Source organism: Brachyhypopomus gauderio, chromosome 4 (genome assembly GCF_052324685.1).
Source record: "Brachyhypopomus gauderio isolate BG-103 chromosome 4, BGAUD_0.2, whole genome shotgun sequence".
Taxonomy (NCBI): Eukaryota; Metazoa; Chordata; class Actinopteri; order Gymnotiformes; family Hypopomidae; genus Brachyhypopomus; species Brachyhypopomus gauderio.
Window position 1 is genome coordinate 10214816 of NC_135214.1, and position 22699 is coordinate 10237514.

General features: G+C 46.0%; 2 protein-coding genes across 5 annotated transcripts in view; one reads left to right on the forward strand and one right to left on the reverse strand.

The window, feature by feature from the left end:
* Window positions 1-38: 38 nt before the first annotated feature.
* On the reverse strand, window positions 39-15221 carry glb1l (galactosidase, beta 1-like). 4 transcript variants are annotated; one of them, XM_077002120.1, is made up of 17 exons: window positions 14966-15221; window positions 14593-14759; window positions 14350-14500; window positions 6220-6280; window positions 5331-5425; window positions 5024-5204; window positions 4529-4587; window positions 3741-3862; window positions 3483-3523; window positions 3133-3251; window positions 2955-3029; window positions 2752-2841; window positions 2084-2197; window positions 1240-1371; window positions 938-1165; window positions 557-783; window positions 46-237 (listed from the first exon to the last, which is right to left on the reverse strand). In XM_077002120.1, exons 1-16 carry the CDS (start codon window positions 15023-15025, stop codon window positions 580-582), a joined length of 1899 nt encoding a protein of 632 aa, XP_076858235.1. In that variant the 5' UTR covers window positions 15026-15221; the 3' UTR covers window positions 46-237; window positions 557-579. The 4 variants fall into 4 exon arrangements, with proteins under 4 accessions (XP_076858236.1, XP_076858234.1, XP_076858235.1 ...); XM_077002121.1 differs by having other exon boundaries at window positions 39-783; window positions 14593-14755; XM_077002119.1 differs by having other exon boundaries at window positions 41-783.
* Window positions 15222-19034: 3813 nt separating this feature from the next.
* myo10l3 (myosin X, like 3) overlaps window positions 19035-22699 on the forward strand; it is a 50017-nt gene continuing 46352 nt past the window's right edge. Inside the window, exon 1 of the mRNA XM_077002124.1 lies at window positions 19035-19207. Within this exon, the coding sequence (XP_076858239.1) occupies window positions 19082-19207 (126 nt within the window). The 5' untranslated portion in view covers window positions 19035-19081. The remainder of the gene's footprint in view (window positions 19208-22699) is intronic.

Genomic DNA, 22699 nt, shown 5'->3' on the forward strand with positions numbered 1-22699 from the left:
TACACCCTAGTATACAAGTATGCTACAACTTTGTGTTACACCCTAGTATACTAGTATGCTTTAGTATTTATACCAGCTGATGTAAATAAGCGATCATCATTGCTTCATCATACAGATCATTTCTACACGCATTGTTTTTATTCACTCAGCACATCACATTTTTATTGTTCATCATTCCTCTTTTCTCTACATTTGCCATCTGTGTTTGCATATGTGCAGGTGTTGAGTCCATCAAAATGGGGCTGCCGTGGTGTTGAGTGTCAGGGTGGGGCTGCCGTGGTGTTGAGTGTCAGGGTGGGGCTGCCGTGGTGTTGAGTGTCAGGGTGGGGCTGCCGTGGTGTTGAGTGTCAGGGTGGGGCTGCCGTGGTGTTGAGTGTCAGGGTGGGGCTGCCGTGGTGTTGAGTGTCAGGGTGGGGCTGCCGTGGTGTTGAGTGTCAGGGTGGGGCTGCCGTGGTGTTGAGTGTCAGGGTGGGGCTGCCGTGGTGTTGAGTGTCAGGGTGGGGCTGCCGTGGTGTTGAGTGTCAGGGTGGGGCTGCCGTGGTGTTGAGTGTCAGGGTGGGGCTGCCGTGGTGTTGAGTGTCAGGGTGGGGCTGCCGTGGTGTTGAGCAGTGGACGGTCCATGAACAGAACTCTGCTGTGCTGTGGTGCTTCCTCTAGCTCCAGCAGGGTGATGTTGTTGGGTAGAGTGGAACTCAGAAGGGGTCCAGGCACGTAGAGGGTCTGCTGGGGGCCCCGCTGGGGCCAGTACCTGCCCAGGTTCACCCCGTTAATCCACACCTGGCCCTAAGAGCAGGAATATTGCACAAAACTTCATATTAATTTCCTCTTGCATACTAATCTTTCCTACAATACCCTTCCATTCATCAGTAGTAGGGGAATTGCATGCTTAATACAAACCCCAGTCCTCCTCATGAGTGGCATCTCAGACCAGACTCACCTTTGTCCATCCATGACATCTGATGAAGGTATCGTGGGCGGGGCCTGGGAGCTGGAGCGTGCCTGAGTAGACTGTTGGTCCACTTCCTCCATCTGTCTCTGATCCAGAACGGATGTCCTTCCTCATAGACTGAGGCCAGCCACTGTGGATTACTTCATCAATGTCCAGAGAGTAAATCAGCCAATCGGTGAGCACATCGTTTCCCAGGATGAGGTTCCCCAATAGGCCCTATGAGCATTACAGACACAACAAATTTATACCTGTGTGGAGTTGTGTCTATAATCTGGTGAATTGTCACTTGCCTTACGGTCACTGATCTTGCTCCCGAAGTTCACCCTGCCCATGTTCTCCACCAGAATGTCCAGCTGGTCCGCGAGCCGTCCTGTCACGTTCACCACTAACGTCACGTCTCTCTCCATCACACCCTGGTACACCTGCTCACACAATTTTGGGCACAAGGACAGGTTTCTTGCACATGTTTTGTTCAGTAGTTATAGTGTGGAAAACCACAGCAGTAGGGAGGAGCATATGAAGTTGACGGTAAAGTATTGGGGGGGCTGACTAAGTTACTGGGCTATTTTACCACAGCTATGCAGACACTGAGATATATATGGTCGCCTTCCCAAACAACTATGGTTCCCTCTACTAACTGTTTAAGTGCTTCGAGAATGTCGCGAAACTTGGAATAAATTTAAGATAAATCTAATTAGAATTTGAGAATAGCCATCAGAGAGACAGACCAGCTGCCTAACTGTACGCTACAAAGCTCATAACTCTGACATACTGATACAGTGATGAGCTTCTGTAGTCACACCAGATCAGTGATGAGGGGTGATACTGTGACGTGAGCATTCTGTCACCTTAAGAACATCAACAACATTAGAGATTTCCTGACTAAAGCAGATCAAGAGAACGTCATTCATGCTTCTGTTTATTGGTGCGTTGAATACTCTAGTGGTCTCTGCTTAATGGAGCAGGATTAGTGTATCTGTAAAAGCTGAATACAGAAGTGCATTTCATGTGTCTTGTTTCAGGCCTTCAGCATTTCACACATTTCTTAAACACACAGCATGACACATCTACTTTTCACTGTTTACTTCTGGGTAACTCGTCTGTAATAACTACAGCAGAAATCATCCTGCTTACCCCATTCACAGAGACGTATGCTCGATCATGAATGCCATTGGCTGGTGAGATTAGGGGCGTGGCACTGGGAAGGTCCTGTGGCAGTTTTGTCCGGTACAGCATGAATCCATAATACTACATCAGATTGACCAACATTCAAGGCTGAGAAGTTTCTGCACATGTATGGAAGCAAGTCTACAGTTCTTATTGTTATATATGAACTATTGTAAAGGTTAATGTTAATACTGTAAGCCATTATAAATATATCTGTATATCTGATCTTAGATCCAGATCACTAGGTGTCAGTATAATGGCTCTTTCATAATCTGAAGAAGAATCATTGAAAAAATTACTTATTGCTCCTCTAAGGTACAAAGGACCGTTATTAAAATTAAGAAAATATTTGCATAATACAAAGATTGTTTTACATTAAACTGCCAGCAAGTTTGAATGGAAGAGAGACAAATAATGAAAACTACTCAAAAAACATCTGAATTGGCTCAGAGCTCACTGGTCAGCCATGATCATCTGCCTAATATTGTGAATGCTGTGAACCTGCTGAGACACTCTGGAGTAACTAATGTGAAGACTGGTGGTCATTATTCACAGAGCATGTGTACTATGTACTATTATTCACAGAGCATGTGTACTAACACTGATTTCGGCACCTGAGCCTCTGAACATCTTACCTGTTTCATTTCCTCAAATGTTAGAAGATGCTGAGACTGCACCGGACCCTGAGGTGACAGAGTATCCAACAAGCCACTGATGTTCCCAATCTGCATGAAACAGATTTATATGATTTTTACAAGGTCACATTCAGAACATCCACATATGACAACTCTTGTGGTGTTCTGTGATCTTGGTACGGTGATGCTTCATAGCTGCACACCTTCTGTAGATTCACAAACCCATATGCCATCTTGGGAGTGGCTGGGGGGAGGGGCCCTGATGGAATTTCACGAAACTGAAATTGAAAGAGATTATGGCAGCATATTATACCCTAGTGCCTATTTATTCTTGTTTTCAGCAACTACACCTTTATGCATCTCCGCACATTTCATTCTTACATTCTTAATGACCTCTCTGATGGCCAGCAGCTTGTCAGTGGGATCCCCAGCTTCTGATAAAGGAGCATCGTAATCATAACTGGTCACAACAGATCGGAACCGTGTGTCGTCATCAGCTCCTGGCAGGATACATTAGTGACAGTGAAACATAGACACACAGCTGTAGACATTCACAGTCTTGCTTTGTAACATCTGGCTTTGGAGTTACTGAGCAGTACTGGAAACTGATATACAGCCATTTTCACATCTATAACAACCAGAACAGTACGTTCCCATAAAATCTGCAACTGAAAAAATGAGAACTGTGGCTAAGGACAGTAATCTGCTGCTGAACTGGATAGACCACGTACCATTCCAGTAACCAAAGTTAGTCCCTCCTTCAAACATGTACCTGCGAAGAGTAAAACATGGATGCTGTTACTTCACATACTGTTACTAAACTATTAAAATTAGCTTTATCCTCTGAAGTTAAACATTCGTCTCTGGTATAGACAACTTCATCTGTGCATCTGTGAGTGTGGCCTATCACGTTCAAATTCCCACCCTTGACATGTATGTTGTTGAAAATCCGATATAGAAACATCTAAGGTGAATAAACTAGTACACACATGTTGACACTGGCTCCCATGGACAACATGTGTCCCAACATTGTGCTGACGTTCTGAATGTTGACAGAGGCATGGCGGTCCCCCCAATGATCCAGCCAACCCGTGTAGAACTCGGAGTTCACCTGCAACACAGCATGCGATGTGCTTACAGGACAGGACATCATCACCCCTCATCACAGCATCACCTCCCATCACATCACCCTCATCACCACCCATCACATCACCCTCATCACATCACCCTCATCACCCCCCATCATATCACAGCATCACCTCCCATCACATCACCCTCATCACCACCCATCACATCACATCACCCTCATCACATCACCCTCATCACCCCCCATCATATCACAGCATCACCTCCCATCACATCACCCTCATCACATCACCCTCATTACCCCCCATCACATCACAGCATCACATCATCACCCCTCATCACATCACAGCATCACCTCCCATCACATCACCCTCATCACATCACCCTCATCACATCACCCTCATCACATCACCCTCATCACATCACCCTCATTACCCCCCATCACATCACAGCATCACCCCTCATCACATCACATCACCCTCATCACCCCTCATCACATCACAGCATCACCCCTCATCACTGCATCACCCCACAGACTGAGCAGCAGAAGGAGCAATAAACAAATTGGGTGTGGGGTGATGCCATGATAAGATTAACCCTAACTCTAGATAAACCATGACACCTAACCCTTACACTAAACCCTAACCCTAGATGGATAATCAGAGGGTATGTACAGAATATCAGCACTCACCAGTGGTCCATGTGGTTCAAACCTCCTCAGGCGACTGAAGGCTGTTGTTACATTAGTGTCTGGAAGGTAGTTGATATTAAACAGAAACAAACAGATCTGATTGTGTGCTACTGCAAATGGGAATAATAATGCATGTTTTACTAACCCCAACCCTAACCTTAACCCCAACCCTAACCCCTCACCCTAACCTCTAACCTTAACCCCAAACCTAACCCCTCACCCTAACCTCTAACCTTAACCCCAAACCTAACCCCTCACCCTAACCTCTAACCTTAACCCCAAACCTAACCCCTCACCCTAACCTCTAACCTTAACCCCAACCAGAACCCTTTACTATTGTTACACTTGAACCATTTCACTGTTGTGTAGAAGAGCTCCAGATCTTCCATGTGGCATTGATCAGTCTTCACTAGGGTTACTGTTGACTCTGACCCTGACAGTACACAGCTGGAATGTGTAAACCTGCATGTGAAAAAATCACAGTGAAGCAGTTACCTGTTCCAAAGTCTATGGTGGCGTAAAGACCCTCCAGGGTTCCACAGACCAGCTCTTTATCCGTATTCCCATCTGTGGTGAAGAGGACTACATCCTCCCCCAGGAAGAACCGGAACAACTTGTGTAGATGTCGCATGTAGTTGTAGTCACAGGCAAAATAACTGCCATACTCATTCTCCACCTGCAGAACAACACAGATGGCCAAATGTGAATTTCTGACAGTAGTTTTGAGGGGTGTTTCACCATGAATGTGCTTCTGAGTTTGGGGATGTGCTGCTCCAGGTATTCACTGCAGCATGGGCCGTACCTGCACACTGATAATGTTCCCTCCTCTCTGGTAAAGCCAGGACCTCACTTTGGTGAGCAGCACAGCCGTCCAGTTACTCACTGCGTGGAGGTAATCTACAGGAGATTGGCACACATCACAGACTGGGGTAATCTACAGGAGATTGGCACACACCACAGACTGGGGTAATCTACAGGAGATTGGCACACACCACAGACTGGGGTAATCTACAGGAGATTGGCACACATCACAGACTGGGGTAATCTACAGGAGATTGGCACACATCACAGACTGGGGTAATCTACAGGAGATTGGCACACATCACAGACTGGGGTAATCTACAGGAGATTGGCACACATCATAGACTGGGGTAATCTACAGGAGATTGGCACACATCATAGACTGGGGTAATCTACAGGAGATTGGCACACATCACAGACTGGGGTAATCTACAGGAGATTGGCACACATCACAGACTGGGGTAATCTACAGGAGATTGGCACACATCATAGACTGGGGTAATCTACAGGAGATTGGCACACATCATAGACTGGGGTAATCTACAGGAGATTGGCACACATCACAGACTGGGGTAATCTACAGGAGATTGGCACACACCACAGACTGGGGGTAATCTACAGGAGATTGGCACACATCACAGACTGGGGTAATCTACAGGAGATTGGCACACATCATAGACTGGGGTAATCTACAGGAGATTGGCACACATCACAGACTGGGGTAATCTACAGGAGATTGGCACACACCACAGACTGGGGGTAATCTACAGGAGATTGGCACACATCACAGACTGGGGTAATCTACAGGAGATTGGCACACATCACAGACTGGGGTAATCTATAGGAGATTGGCACATATCACAGACTAGTCCAATGTCTGGTTAAACTACCTGAATCTGATGATCGCAGGATAATGTCTGGATTTTGGAGCAGCCAGGCAGGTAAACCACCCTGCAAGCAAACAGCCATTCAGGTAGAACAGCCATTATTAGTACCCAGTCAAAAACAACTTACTCAGCCACCAAAGTCATGCTGTTTATCAGATGTAACTATGCTGTGTTTATATGTTCTAGTTAATGCTAGACTGAAGCATCTCTAAAGCAAGTTGTATTTTTATATATGTAGCCGGCAGTCCCCCTCCTGGCCGCTAGGGTGCGCTTTGCCCAGCCAGTAGTGAATGGCTAACCGGAATGTAGAGCCTCAGTCTTGTGTTGTACTGTGTGAAGGTAAGATGTGAAGAGAAACATCCAACTAAATGTAATGGTTTAAATAAACCATCCGTCTTCAGACATCTTTATTATTATGTTCTAAAGCTGTTTTGGTTCGATATAAAAGATCATATTGTTGATTTGAAGACGTTTTGTATGGTATGTTTTAGTGCATTACATTGAAAGTGTAGCGCCAAGAGTCGTCACGTACAGCCACGGTGCTAATACGCTAACGCTAGTTATTCATGTTCCAGGGTAAAAACATTGCTGTATGGTTTTATATTGAAAATTTGTAGTTCTGTGTAGTATTCTTGTGGTTAGTGAGTGTAGTAAAAGAAGTCTTGTGTTGTACTGTGTGAAGGTGGCCGAGAGAAGTGATGCTGTATGATTGCTTTATGAAGAGAGAGACCGTCGGGTAATAAAACCGCTGCGACTGCACGGCGATTGAAAGAATACGTCTGGTGTCCAGTCTCCCTTCTTTTCCCCTACGACAACCAAAAAAAATACACAACGCAGAGCCAGCGGGAAACTCAAGGCGGACTGAGTGCGTGGTGGTTAAGCGCAGGACACAACGGGTTACATCTTTGGTGCCGTGACAACCCGGATCGCAGTCAGCAGTCACAGATTTGGTTTCTATATCCTTTGAACTGATATCTCTGTTATTGGTTTTGATTTAAAAAATAATAATATTCGTTTTTTTGTTTAGTATAGTGGTTGTGATCCTGTATGTAGAAATAGTTGATGTTCATGCGATTTAACTGGTAAGCCCATAAATATTCGGGTGTATTATACTAGATGGTGGCAGTTGTAGTAGCTCTTGTATGCTGAAGTTTTTATAGGCTACTGGTCTGGAAAAAAAAAAAAAAAAAAAAAAAAAAATTCTAATATATATATATATATATATTTTTTTAGTTTATTTTGTCATAAAGCACACAGACACACACTATACACACACATATATATACAAGCATCCTGCTGTACAAAGTTAACTCCCCCAAGCTTAATCAAAAAAAATAAATAAAAATTAAAAAATGGCTAGTGGTGGCACCCCTTACAGGCCAACCTCAGTAAGACAGCGGCTTGTCTCTGAAACCCCATGGCTTTCTGTCAGACAGGATGTGGCCCAGTCGCACTCAGGTAGCCCCAGGCATGACGAAGTGGTGTGCATCATAGAGGGTGTAGCACCCGAGCCCGTGGTTAACCGGCCCAGCCAGCCGAACACACCGCACACCAGCCCTAATCCACCGGCCAGCTCAGCCGTTCAAAACTTATTTGATGCCCACATTCCTGCTATTGCTCCACTGCCTCATTACAGTCCACCAATCCAAACGTTCCAGTATAGCCATCAACATGGGCCCACCCCAGCTGAGTACCCAGGGCATTCAGCTGCCCACCAGACCTACTACTCACCTCCGGCTGTGCCCCATGCTGCTCATCTGGTAACAGCTCCTAGTCAGCAGCAGGCCTACTTCGCACCTCCTCATTACTCCAACCAGGCTCAAGCACTACACGCCCCCCCAGCTAATTATCTACCTACCCCAACTGCAGTACCTGGGTGGAGGTTCCCAGCACAAAACCCTGGTAGGCCAACCCTAGCATGTGGGTTCACCCAGACACACCAAATAAAGAATGTCCAGGTGTTTAGTGGAAATGTGGAGTGCAAGATTTTGGTGGATGACTGGATAAGAGACATGCAGTATCTGCTGAATGCTGGAGGCCTTACGCCGGACATTGACTTTGCTACAGTAGTTCGACATTTAAGTGGAGAAGCCAGAAAGCTGGTTTTGAACTTGCCTGCAGATGAGCGGTCTCCGAGGAGAGCATTTGAGGAACTGAGGGCAGAGTATGGTGATATTCAGTCGTCTCTTGACCCACTTGCGGACTTCTACGAAAGATCGCAGAAGCCAGGTGAGACTGCATGCTCTTATGCCATTGCCCTAGAGTCTATTCTTTGCACGGTGGAAGAAACCCAAAATGGCGGTTACCCCTTTGCTGACAGAGATGGAAAGTTAACTCGTCAATTCCTGAGAGGATTACATGATGAGGAAGTATACATGCGTATTTCCCCTATGAAACCCAGACTCATGAGTTTTCGGGAACTCCAGTCTGAACTGCGCCTCCTAGCCAGGGAATCAAGAAAATCCCTCTCTCAGCCGAGAGTGAAAAGGCCAATTAACCAAGTCCATGTGGCAAACGCAGCAAGTGAGCAAAATCATAAACCAGAGTATGTGAGAAAGCGGGATGCTGATCTAGCTGAGTTGACGGTTTTGGTAAAAAAACTGGCCCTGACACAGGAGGAGCATATTACCAGAATGGCGGCATTGGAGTCAAAAATTGCCGCCGCTCCCCATCCATCTAGTGCAGTGGCACCGAAGACTGGTGACAAGGCAGCCTTAGTGTGTTTCCGCTGTGGCGAAGCAGGGCATGTGGCTAGAGTGTGTAGAGCAGTGCTGACCAGTGATGACCAGCCTCAGGGAGGAAGACAAGCTAGCCAACAGTTAAACGCCTAGAGCCCGTGGTTGTAGGGGAGACTGCGGGCATGGTTCATGAGTCCCCCAAAGACAAGGAACATTCACATGCTACTCCACTAATTGGCCCAACGAATGAAGGCAATGTCAGAGTGAATGGGATGATGTGCAGAGCTCTGATTGATTCAGGGTCGCAAGTGACCACAATTACTGATGAGTTCTGGCACAGACATCCAGAACTATGCTCTCAAACGCCCCATCCAACAGACATTCCCATAGAGGGTGCTGGGGGCCAACGGGTGCCTCACTTGGGCATCTTGCATATCAACCTCTCATTCCTGGAGAGATCATACAAGGGAGTACCGGCCTTTGTCGTCCCAGTCTGTAGCTATAGAGCCTCAGTCCCACTGCTGATAGGCACAAATATAATACGGGCTTCACAAGAACACCTGAAATCTGAATTTGGTAGGCAATACCTGTCAGTTGTACAGCAGTCTCATCCTGAGTGGTACTCTGCCCTTGTGAAGATGGAGGGAACAGAATCAGAGGAAGGGACTGGTAAGGTGGGCCCTGTGAGGTATATTGGACAGAGGGCAAAGGTCATTCCTGCTGGGAAAGAAGTTAATGTGATCGGTAGAGTCTTTGGGGGCCCTAAAAGACGGGAATACACTGCTCTTGTTGAGGGGTTATCTCCCCAAAGGCTCCCTGATGGCCTAGCTGTCGCTCGGGTCCTGGCAAACGTAAAAAAAGGCTGCGTTCCTGTTCGTATAATGAATCTGTCTGGTCAACCTATGAGAATAAATCCGCACACCTCCATAGCTGAAGTCTCCCTCATAACGCAAGTGTATGAGAGGGGGGAGGAGGTGAGCACAGAGAGAATCAGCTCTCAGGTCCACACCCTCCAAACATGTCCGGCCCAAGACCAGTCCCAAAATGAGCCTGAGCAGGATATTGTGTCCTTATTAGACCTCAGCAATGCCTGCTTCGAGACAGAGAATCAATACCTGCAGATGATAGAGGTAGTAAAACAGAATAGTGATGTGTTTTCCAAACATCACTTGGACTATGGGCACACGTCGGTCGTTAAACATGAGATCCCCCTGGTGGACCCCAAGCCTTTCCGGCTACCCTACAGGAAAATACCTCCATCTCAGTACCAGGCAGTGAGGAAGGCCATCACAGAAATGGAAGAAGCAGGTGTAATACGTCCAAGTAAGAGCCCGTACGCATCTCCTATTGTGGTTGTCACAAAAAAGGATGGCTCCCTGAGAATATGCATGGACTACAGAAAACTAAACTCCTGCAGCACCCGCGATGCGTTCCCTCTTCCTAGAGTTGAGGAGGCCCTGGAGGCCTTGGGGCAAGCTAGGTATTTCTCCACATTAGATTTAACCTCCGGTTACTGGCAGGTAGAGGTGGCAGAGGCGGATAGGCACAAGACAGCATTCAGCACACCGATGGGTCTTTTCGAGGCAAATCGGATGCCGTTCGGGTTACAGAACGCGCCATCAACGTTCCAAAGATTAATGACCTGCTGCTTTGGTGACCTCAACTTTGAAAGCTTGCTCATCTATCTGGATGACATTGTTGTTTTCTCGAGAACCTTTGAGGAGCACTTGGAGAGGCTGCGGATGGTCTTTAACAGGCTGAGGGAATATGGCCTAAAGTTGAAGCCTCAAAAGTGCCACCTGCTAAGACGAGAAGTGCGCTACTTAGGCCATGTGGTGTCCAGTGAAGGCATTAAAACTGATCCTGACAAGATCAGTAAAGTGGCAGAATGGAAGGTGCCAGGAAACCGACACGAGGTGTTGCAGTTCCTGGGCTTCGCGGGGTATTACCGCAGATTCATTGAAGGCTACGCATCAATTGCAGCACCACTGTACCGGCTGACCTCTGGCGACCCGAGAAAGAAAAAAAGAGGCAAGAGGGGAAGCCCAGCAGCTGGACTGCCATTTGTCTGGACAGAGGAGTGTGAGCATGCCTTTCAGTCCTTAAAGACTAAGCTTACTACAGCTCCAGTGCTTGGCTATGCAGACTATACTCTACCTTTTGTGCTCCAGACGGATGCATCTTTAGTGGGCCTTGGTGCAGTGTTGGCTCAAGTTCAGAATGGCCAGGAAAGAGTGATTGCATACGCTAGTCGTGGTTTGAGTCCTGCTGAAACACGGTACCCTGCACACAAGCTGGAGTTTTTAGCCTTGAAATGGGCAGTGACAGGAAAGTTCTACGATCATCTGTATGGGCACAAGTTCTCAGTCCTTACCGATAATAACCCGCTAAAGTATGTGATGACTTCCGCAAGACTCGATGCAACAGGCCAGCGCTGGGTGGCACAACTGTCAATGTTTGACTTTGACATTCGGTATAGGCAGGGGGGGTGTAATGCCAATGCAGACGGCTTATCACGAATGCCAGCCAGTGAAGTAGCTGAGGCCCTGCACACATGCCCGCAAAGAGTGGACACGTCACCCCAGAGGTGGGCACAAGAGCATGAGAATGCTGAAGTAGCCGCTGATGCCAGGCAAAGAGACTGTACTCCAAATGAGGCAATGAGCACTGCAAGCCAGTTTTGCAGTGTAGGTAGTGACGCCCTACCAAGCATGACGAAACAAGAGATGAGGGTGGCTCAGAGAACTGATCCTGTGATTGGACCCATCTTGTACTACAAATCACAGTACACCAAGCCGAAGCGTTCATCGAGAAGCCAGAGCAGTGAGCATGAGAGGCTTCTTAGGAAGGAGTGGAAGAGACTCGTGGTGAAGGAAGGCATCCTGTATCGGCAGGTGGGGGACAGGCAGAGAGGATCCTTCTGCCAGTTAGTGCTGCCAGAGAAGTTCCGTGGCTACATTAAGTCATCACTTCATGATGACTCAGGGCATTTTGGTGTGGAACGCACATTGGCTCTGGTCAGAGAACGATTTTACTGGCCCCGGATGTTCAATGATGTCAAGACATGGTGTGAACAATGCGAAAGATGCTGTCTAAGGAAGACACCGACGGCCGGTCTCCGAGCCCCCCTTGTCAGCATCCACACTAATGCCCCATTAGAGCTTATCTGCATTGACTTCTTGACAGTAGAGAAATCTAAAGGGGGATTTGAGAATATCCTGGTGGTAACAGACCACTTCTCTCGCTGGGCGCAGTCCTATCCTACCAAAGACCAAAGGGCAGTAACTGTAGCGAAGGTGTTGTGGAGGAACTTCTTCTGCAAGTTTGGGTTCCCAGCCAAGCTTCATGCAGATCAGGGGCGAAATTTTGAGAGTGCAGTGGTCAAAGAGATGTGCAGGCTGACAGGTACCCAAAAGACACACACCTCCCCCTACCACCCCCAGGGCAACGGAATGACAGAGAGGTTCAACCGTACCCTGATGAACCTGTTGGGTACACTTCCTCCCCAGTCCAAGGGGCAGTGGCATGAATACATTGATGCCCTGACTTACGCCTATAATTGTACACGTCATGACTCCACAGGCTACACACCTTATTATCTGATGTTTGGCCGACACCCACGGCTGCCTATTGACCTTGTGTTTGGTTTGGCCTCAGCTACTGACTACTGTGAACACTCAGAGTATGCCAAGACGCTTCATGACAGCCTCAAATATGCTTGTGAGCAGGCAAATCTCTCCTCAAGACATTCCAAGGAAGCTCAAAAGAAATACTATGATGTGAAAGCAAAGGTCAGACAATTTGCACCAGGCGACCGAGTACTGATCAAGGTCTGCCACACCGAAACCAGACAGAAGCTAGCTGATCGATGGGAGCCGAAGCCCTACTTGGTCATAAAGAAGCAGTCTGGAATACCCGTGTATGTTGTTCGGTCAGAAGAAGGCTCAGTAGAGCGAGTGGTCCATCAGAATCTCATGACTCAGTGCATGTTCTTTCCCATGGAGTCTGAGCAGGACAATGCGGATGAGGCGCAAGATTCGAGCGACAGTGAAGACTCTGAAGCAAGCGACTGCGAGGTGGAAAGGCATGAGGGGAGATGGGTACTTGAAGAGCAGATGGGTGATATCCCTGAGCAGGACAACAGCCTGATTGCCATGGGAGGTAGCTTGGATGCTCAGGATTGTTCTGGCAGAAGTCAGAATGATACCCTCACTACGAGAGAGCCAGAGGAGACTATGACCAAAGAGGTCCGGACCTCACAAGAAACGAATGGGTGTACTGACAGTGGAGATGTTCCTCGCCGCAATCCCGCAAGAAGCAGGCGAGCCCCGAATAGACTGTCGTATCAGCTGCATGTCTCTGGGGTGGAGACAGTGGAGGACAAGATAGAGAGAGGACGGAAAATTTGGCAGCTGGCAAGAATGGGGAATGGCAGCAGCACTACATTGAATACACAACACACACACACACGCACACTTTAAATAACTGATTTATGTAACTCAGGGACACGGGGTATGTTCTACCTTCTTGAAGGTCTGTTACTTAGACGGCGGGGACGCCATCACCCAACGGAGGGGTGGGTGTAGCCGGCAGTCCCCCTCCTGGCCGCTAGGGTGCGCTTTGCCCAGCCAGTAGTGAATGGCTAACCGGAATGTAGAGCCTCAGTCTTGTGTTGTACTGTGTGAAGGTAAGATGTGAAGAGAAACATCCAACTAAATGTAATGGTTTAAATAAACCATCCGTCTTCAGACATCTTTATTATTATGTTCTAAAGCTGTTTTGGTTCGATATAAAAGATCATATTGTTGATTTGAAGACGTTTTGTATGGTATGTTTTAGTGCATTACATTGAAAGTGTAGCGCCAAGAGTCGTCACGTACAGCCACGGTGCTAATACGCTAACGCTAGTTATTCATGTTCCAGGGTAAAAACATTGCTGTATGGTTTTATATTGAAAATTTGTAGTTCTGTGTAGTATTCTTGTGGTTAGTGAGTGTAGTAAAAGAAGTCTTGTGTTGTACTGTGTGAAGGTGGCCGAGAGAAGTGATGCTGTATGATTGCTTTATGAAGAGAGAGACCGTCGGGTAATAAAACCGCTGCGACTGCACGGCGATTGAAAGAATACGTCTGGTGTCCAGTCTCCCTTCTTTTCCCCTACGACAACCAAAAAAAATACACAACGCAGAGCCAGCGGGAAACTCAAGGCGGACTGAGTGCGTGGTGGTTAAGCGCAGGACACAACGGGTTACATATACATGCACTACTGTAAAGACAAATTTAATGATTCTCTAACTTGCTTTAAAAACTTTTCAATCTTTGTACTGCATGGACTAATGTTCAGTATAATAGAGCATGTTTTGTGTTCAGGGGATTCCTGTCATAGCTCATATTGTGCCATGGAAGCTGTTGCACGTGCTTACACTGTGATGACTAGTTATCATTTAACATGTCTCACCATGTCCCATTCAGCACAGATGTACGGGCCTGGACGCAGGATGACCAGCAGACCCGTCTGGTTGGCCAGATCCAGAAAATACTCCAGATCTCTGTCCCCTTCAAACTTATAGATTCCCTGCACAGGCTCGTGGAAGTTCCATGGCACATACCTATATGTAAATGTCAAAAGGTAAACACTACCGTGCCCGTTGGGTCCCAATGTAATAAAAGCAAAATGTGCATTATCGGGCAACCAAATTACACTTGAACTGCGTTGAGTCCCGTCATGTACATCTTCAGCAGCCGGTCCTTCCAGTAACACCGCGGAACTCTGGAGTAGTGGATGCTGCCCGAAATGTACTGGAAAGGCTTTCCATCTTTGAGGAAACGGTTGTTCTTGTAATCTATGGAGAAGGAGCGCTCGTCTGCCTTTGGACACAAGCGGACACATTTCAATGTTACACACGTGACATCTTGAGCTGTAATCTGGACTCGGTAATCTGTGTAATCTGCGCAGATTAAAACTCAAAAGTATTAACGGACATTAAAGTGTTTACATACACTTTCAAATACGTAGCGAGATATTATATATGGAGTTGTGCTGAATCTTTAGATTTTTTTGTCGACATACTTACCAAAACATTCATGACTGCTGAACACAAACTTACAAAAACGAAAACAATATTTGACTTCATGTCTGAGGGAAACTGTTTAGTTAACGCAACGATTCTCACAGCTGTTGCTCATCGCGTAAAGTAAACTACTTTACATACTGTTTGTATGATTGTAAAGTCCACAATATTACCCTGAGTACTATAACTACTGTGTCTAATAAAGCGTAATAATGTGGCGATCAGCAGTTCCGTTTTTCACTTGCAAAATGACCATCATGTGACGGCCTGTTCGTTGTCATCCGCTGGGTCCTAAAGTCCTAAAACAAGGACTTTAAAGTTTAAAGTGCTAAAGTTATGCTCATGTATTTTTGGCTGGAAATGTCATAAATGTATTTACCGATGTTTACGTTCTGAGTAGTGTTGTAATAATTGAAATTATAAAAGTGGTTTTTGCGTAAAAGTAAATTAAAATAAAATCAAGACAAAATGGGTTTCTAGTGTTAGCAAGCTGGTGATTTGTGAAGATAATTTTTCAGTATACTATAATTTGTTCTTCACATCACAGTCAGTGTCTTCACTCTCACAGATGTAGCCCAACCACAGCTGCTCAGCCCCACCTCCTACCCCACAGACCTGTCCCACCTCCTACCCCATAGACCAGCCCTACCTCCAATCTCACAGACCAGCTGAACCTCCTAATCCACAGATCTGCCCCACGGCCTACCCCACAGATCTGCCCCAACTCCTACCTCACAGACCTGCCCCACTTCTTATCCCACATACCTGCGCCACCTCTGACCTCACAGACCTGCCCCACCTCCTACCCCACAGACCTGCCCCACCCCCTACCCCACAGACCTGCCCCACCTCCTACCCCACAGACCTGCCCCACCCCCTACCCCACAGACCTGCCCCACCCCCTACCCCACAGACCTGCCCCACCTCCTACCTCACAGACCTGCCACACCTCCTACCACACAGACCTGCCCCACCTCCTACCACACAGACCTGCCACACCACTTATCCCACAGACCAGCTGTCATAACATGAGCTGGTTTTTAGGTAAACAACCACTAGCTATTATTTCAAATTTAATCATGCTAATTAACATCAACGACAGGTTAGTATTTCAAATGTATCTCATAAGTAGAGAATGTAATAAGTACAACTTAAAGTAAATATCTCCATCAGCCAGATGGGGGCGCTACATTTCAGAAAGTCAGGGAAAGAAGGTTAACCCAAACCCAGACAGTGTAAATCCGCCCTGCGGGCAGTGATGACATAATGTGTTCCTGTTGGGCTTTTTCCTCATTTCCATTTGCATTTTCTAGGGAGCCAGTGTAAGGCCAGTGTAAGGCCTTTATTTATGAATACATATGTTATCTTTACCCTCAAATAAAATCCTTTATACATTTTAAGTTTATATTGTAACATTAATACCACTGACTGATGTCTGGAAATTTTAAGTGATTAGCAGTCCTCACACCACACAGTTTGTATTTAAACTACTTGTATTTAAACTGGTTGTATTTAAACTGTTGTATTTAAACTAGTTGTTGACTGGTCTCCATTTAACTTTAGGTGTTTCAGTGACGACCACCATCACATTAAGGTCTTCACCTTTCAGTGCATTACTGTACATTCTCACACCAAACAGAAAAACACCAATCTAGTTAATGGTGGTCTCATGAACACACGTGTGCAGCTGCTGTGATGTGTAACAGGGCTTTTTACAGATTGCTGGTAGAGGCTGTGGTGAGCTCTATGTTGTGGTGATAAATAGAGGTGCATGAGGGGAAAGAGGGTTTGGTCATTAAAAAGATTGAGTAGTCAAGCCTGGTGCTATTGGCCAATAATACACTGTTATGCCATTCAGCTGAATAAGCAAATGAGCATGCTTTATTCTTACAACACACACACACACACACACACACACACACACACACACACACACACACACACACACACACACACACAGACACACACACACACACACACACACACACACACAACATAGTGGATACATGGTATGTAGCAGACATTATGAGTGATGTGTACATGTGTACACATGTGTCTCATGTGGAGATGGATTCAACTGTGTAAACACTGACACTATGAAGTAGTGACAGTGTGAAGCACAACTGTCCCCAGGTCGTATGTTTTGCGTAAAAGTAAATTAACATAAAATCAAGACAAAATGGGCTACTAGTGTCAGCAAGCAGGTGATATTGAGAAGATACTTTTTCAGTATACCATAATTTGTTCTTACATCACAGTCAGTGTCTTCACTCTCACAGATGTCGCCCAACCACACCTGCTCAGCCCCTGTAGACAGACACCCTTAAAATCCTCTAAATAACAGTGTAAACATCTAGATATCTAGAAATGAATAAGTGATGTGTATTTATGAAATGCTAGTTGGTTCATCAAAAGCCATTAACAATGTTCATTACATGTAAAATTCAACATCTCATGTTCCTGTTCAAAGGTTTTAAATGTACCTTGCAATAAATTAAATCTAATCAATGGGGTAAGTAAGCAGGACAGGCCACACACAGGGCACCTTTCTCTAGCCTTATCATTCTCAAAGGGTCCCTTTTGTCACAGCTGACTGTCACACACACACACACACACACATGCATGGACACATGCAGACACACACATAAACATGCTGTCACATCACACAACCAACTGGACTCAAATACCCAGAATTCCTCACTCTCCCCAGCCCAAAGTGCCATAATAAGATCATCATCACCGGATTATTGATTTCACCTGCAAGTCTGTTCCTCTGTTATTTAAGCCCCTTTCCCTTTTCATTAGTTGCGAAGTATTGCCTCAGTTCTCATGTGTGCATACCAAGCGTTTCCACGGCTACAGTTCTGGTTCCGACTTCTGCTTGTGTCCTGGTATCTCGTTCCTAGCCTGCTCCCTCGGATTTGGTTGCCTGATACTCCTGCCTGTTCCCGGAGTTCTGTGTCATCAGGACTACTTTACGTTTCTGTATACCTATTAAAAGACCTGTTGATCTGCACGCGTCTCTCCGACTTTGTATCGTTACACATGCACACACTCCATTGAGAAAATTAGCATGCACATTTAATTCAGCTGGACACATGGCTTATGCTGATTTAATCTTGTAAGTGACTAAATGAATTAAACATTTTGTCTGTTAGCAGATGCCCTTATTTAGATATGCTGGTGCAGTTTATGTGACATGTAATTTGTCTCTTCGGTTCTGTCATTTTCAGGGAAACCACCACTCTGACCCAGAATGCAAATACACATCGTCTTGTATGGGGCATTTCTTATGAGCCCTTAGACGACTGTGATCATGATGAAGATGAAGTCACAAGGCTAGAACATGTACTGACGCATCTTCACCCACAGCTGCTAAACCAGCCCTGCAGCATGGGGATTACCCACAAATTGTTTCTAATAGGCTACTTAAAGATTATATTAATAAATCTTTGAAGATGCTCACCTTGTTAAATATTCTTTTAAAAATTCATGAGTAAACTGTTTCTGTTTCTCAGTCCTGTAGTTCAGAGTATGAGATCTGGGTGTATCAGTGCAATTAGAAAAAATCTTTTAAATCAAATTGGCAATAAATGTACCATGTAAGTTTGTTCATCTTAGTTGATCTGACATTTATCTGATTACGCTCTGAGCAGTTAGTGTTTGTAAATCAGACACTGTGGATTAATCTGATCTGTCTGATTTACTCTCTGGACATTGATGGAGTAATCCACCGTGTCTGATTTACTATACGGACATTGATGGGGCAGTCATGGACTGGTGGTAGGGAACTGGTCTTGTTACCGGAGGGTCGTGGGTTCGATTCCCAGACCTGAGGCCATGACTGAGGTGCCCCTGAGCAAGACACCTAATCCCAACTGCTGCCTGGGTGCCAGGCTAGGGCTGGCTACCGCTCTGGGCACGTGTGCACCACAGCCCCCTAGTAATCACTAGTGTGTGTTCTAACTGCACAGATGGGTAAAAAAGTGGAGGACAAATTTCGATTGCGGTGAAAAATCACAATTGACAAAATATGGCACATTTACATGGAATAATCCACAGTGTCTGATTTACTCTCTGGACATTGATGAAGTAATCCACAGTGGCTGGCCTCAGTCTATGAGGAAGGACATCCGTTCTGGATCAGAGACAGATGGAGGAAGTGGACCAACAGTCTACTCAGGCACGCTCCAGCTCCCAGGCCCCGCCCACGATACCTTCATCAGATGTCATGGATGGACAAAGGTGAGTCTGGTCCGTAAATATTTATTTAAACTATTCTTTTATTGTTATCCATGCACACTTTGTTCAACATTAAAACAAACAGGAAGTAGACTGATGAATTGATTGTGTGTGTGTGTGTGTGTGTGTGTGTGTGCGCGCGCGCGCGCGCGCGAGTGTGTGTGTGTGTATGTGTGTGTGTGTGTGTGTGTGTGTGTGTGTGTGTGTGTGTGTGTGTGTGTACATTTAGATATAAAGCAGAGGAATGTGGACTGTCTGCAGTTAATGATGCAGTAATGAGTCATACTGCCCAGAGTTGAATAACTGTGTGGTGAAACTGCTCTTTTCAGTAGAATTAGTACATGCTGCCAGGTTTGGTGGAGAAGGACCTGACTAGAGACTTCATGCAACTGTATGACCTTTTGAGCCATCTGGTAGAATGATCACAGCAGCAGACTCCTAAAACAGTGTGAGGCCATTCTGTTTCCTGATAATCTGTCACATTCCATCACAAACAAACTCAACTCCAGTAGCTGCAGAGTCATGACTCACATTCCTTCTCTCTCTGCTTTAATAAACTCCTGAATTCCTGCTGCTGACCTAAACACACATAAGGACAAACAGGATGCTTCATGAGACCTAAAAAACAGTGCTATACTGAGATGTTGTCCAGTTAAACCAGAGTTAAACTGAGATGTCCAGTTAAACCACCAACAGTATGCTGGCTCTACCAACTATAGCTTTAGAGCTTATCACTTTGACTTTAGAGCTCTATCTATGACTTTAGGGTTGGAGTGACTTTAGGACTCCATGGCTTTAGGACCATATGGCTTTACGGTTCTTAAGCTTTAGTCCTCTGGGGCTCTAGGGCTCCAATGCTCTAGATCTAGAACTCTAGTGTTATTGGTACCAGTGATCTAGAACTCTGGTGGTCTAGAACTCTAGTGTTCTAGGGTCCTGTTTTTTGGATTTCAGGACAGGTGGAAATTATTCATTTGTAAGAGCAGTTATCATATTCATAAATGTGCAACTGTATTTGAAACTAGTTTTTGGAGTATACTCCTGGTGGCTGTGAATATGAATTTATATTTGTAAAGTGTCTATCCTGAAAAAATGGCAGCTTGTAAATAATAGGAGACACCAGAGAGCGAGAGAGCTGTACTAACACCAAAAATAACTCACAAATCACTTTACAAGTGGCCCACAAGCTCAGAGTCAGCTGTTCATTTGTAAGTTGAGTTCATGAGTTGCAACTACAAATTTCTGAAATCTATTAAACTCATGAATGCATGTAAAGCATGACGTAAACATGTAAGTCATGGTGGATGTAAAAATGTCAATAAAAAGCTTTGAGAAATTTATGAAACTGATTAACCTGATTAAAGAAATGTATATAATTCATATAAGACAGTTTTGTTATTAGGTTCATGTATGCTTCTTTCTGACAGGAAATGAACTCTATTTATAGCACTCTTTGCTTTCAGAATTCTAGATAACTCCTGAAGTGTAGAAGCATGGGAGTGTGGAAGGGTGGGAGTGTGGGAGTGTGGAAGGGTAGAAGGGTGGAAGTGTGGAAGGTTGGAAGGGTGGAAGGGTGGAAGTGTGGGAGTGTGGAAGGGTAGAAGGGTGGAAGTGTGGAAGTGTGGGAGTGTGGAAGTGTGGGAGTGTGGAAGGGTAGAAGGGTGGAAGTGTGGAAGGGTGGAAGGGTGGGAGTGTGGGAGTGTGGAAGGGTGGGAGTGTGGGAGTGTGGAAGGGTGGGAGTGTGGGAGTGTGGGAGTGTGGAAGGGTGGGAGTGTGGGAGTGTGGAAGGGTGGGAGTGTGGGAGTGTGGGAGTGTGGAAGGGTGGGAGTGTGGGAGTGTGGAAGGGTGGGAGTGTGGGAGTGTGGGAGTGTGGAAGGGTGGAAGGGTGGGAGTGTGGGAGTGTGGAAGGGTGGGAGTGTGGGAGTGTGGGAGTGTGGAAGGGTGGGAGTGTGGGAGTGTGGAAGGGTGGGAGTGTGGAAGGGTGGAAGGGTGGAAATGTGGAAAGGTAGAAGGGTGGAAGGGTGGGAGTGTGGAAGGGTGGAAGGGTGGAAATGTGGAAAGGTAGAAGGGTGGAAGGGTGGGAGTGTGGAAGGGTGGAAGGGTGGAAGGGTGGGAGTGTGGAAGGGTGGAAGGGTGGGAGTGTGGGAGTGTGGAAGGGTAGAAGGGTGGGAGTGTGGAAGGGTGGGAGTGTGGAAGTGTGGACGGGCTGTGACAGCTGCATGTTTAGAAGCCACTCAAGGTAAATATGGGACACCCACTGCATTATCAAGATTGTAGAAATTACAGTACCCATAATACAGTAAGCAAGATGCAACCTGATAGCAGATTTTTTGGTTGGGGCTATGATATATTTCACTGCTGAATCAGTACATATCCTACAGTGTTCAAATCAACAACAGAGTTTTAAAAGGTTACAAAGTATAAAGGGTTTTATTATATATTTCAAGCACAATTCATCTGACGACTTAAGATGAAATAAAAAGTGAATATAGGAAACAGTCAGAGTGCAGTCTGGGTAATGTGTTATTCTTCAGGGACACCCAGAACCTGGAGAGAGACAGACAGGTCATCTGAGCTCCCTCTCTCCCCTCCTCCCTCCCTCTCTCTCATCCCTCTCTCTCCCTCTTGCTCATCCCTCTCTCCCTCCCCTTCCTCCTTCTCTCTCCTCCCTCTCCCCTCTTTCCTTCTCTCTCTCCCCTCCCCCACACCCTCAGGGCAGGCACAGATTAGCCCATGGCTGCTGCCCCATTGTTTTGTGTCTTTGTCCTTTATTCAGGTCCTGGGACCCTGTTTGATAACACATAAGTTGCCTTTTCTATTGCTCTGCAGAGCAATAAGGGCTTATATTGAAGGGTGTGAAGGTCATTTGTGTATTCAGAGGCTAATTAAGAAACATGATTTGGTCCCTTTGTGTTGTTTGACACAAGCTTGCTAAGGACAAGATCACCCCACCTCAAAACAGTAAATGGTCTTCAGCCACGTGGGTGTGTTCAGAAGGACCACAGGCACACGTCTCTTAGGTGTGACGTCTCTTAGGTCTTCTCTAAGTCTTCTCTGTTGTACGATGTGTGCTGCTGTATATTTCTTTGGTAACATCAGTAGGGATGGACACAGCATTCAGCATGTTCCTCTGAATCGACTGCTTTTGCTTCTGTGTCCTGAGCACCTGATTCAACTCCTGTCCATCAGCCTCAGTCTCAAACACAGAACAAACCTCCCCACCTACAGACTAAAGACACAGACCTTCCTACATACAGAGTAAAAACACAGACCTCCTCACCTACAGACCAAAGACACAGACCTTCCCACCTACAGACTAAAGACACAGACATCCCCACCTACACACTAAAGACACAGACCTACCCACCTACACAGTAAAGGCCTGGCACCGATGATAAGAGGCTATGAAGCTAACACTAGCTTTCCAGGTTTGTCAGAATTTATAGTTTGGGCTTACAGAAAACACACAAATCACAGTATAGTTACACAGTTTAT

What these genes read in the sequence shown, in the direction of transcription:
- glb1l (XM_077002119.1), bottom strand. Translation starts at nt 15,025, where the DNA reads ATGAAGTCAAATATTGTTTTCGTTTTTGTAAGTTTGTGTTCAGCAGTC. An exon ending in TAACTTTGGTTACTGGAATG is followed by an intron (nt 3,252 to 3,482) that starts GTACGTGGTCTA and finishes GTATCCTGCCAG; the next exon opens with GAGCTGATGACGACACACGG. An exon ending in CATACGTCTCTGTGAATGGG is followed by an intron (nt 1,372 to 2,083) that starts GTAAGCAGGATG and finishes TTGTGTGAGCAG; the next exon opens with GTGTACCAGGGTGTGATGGA.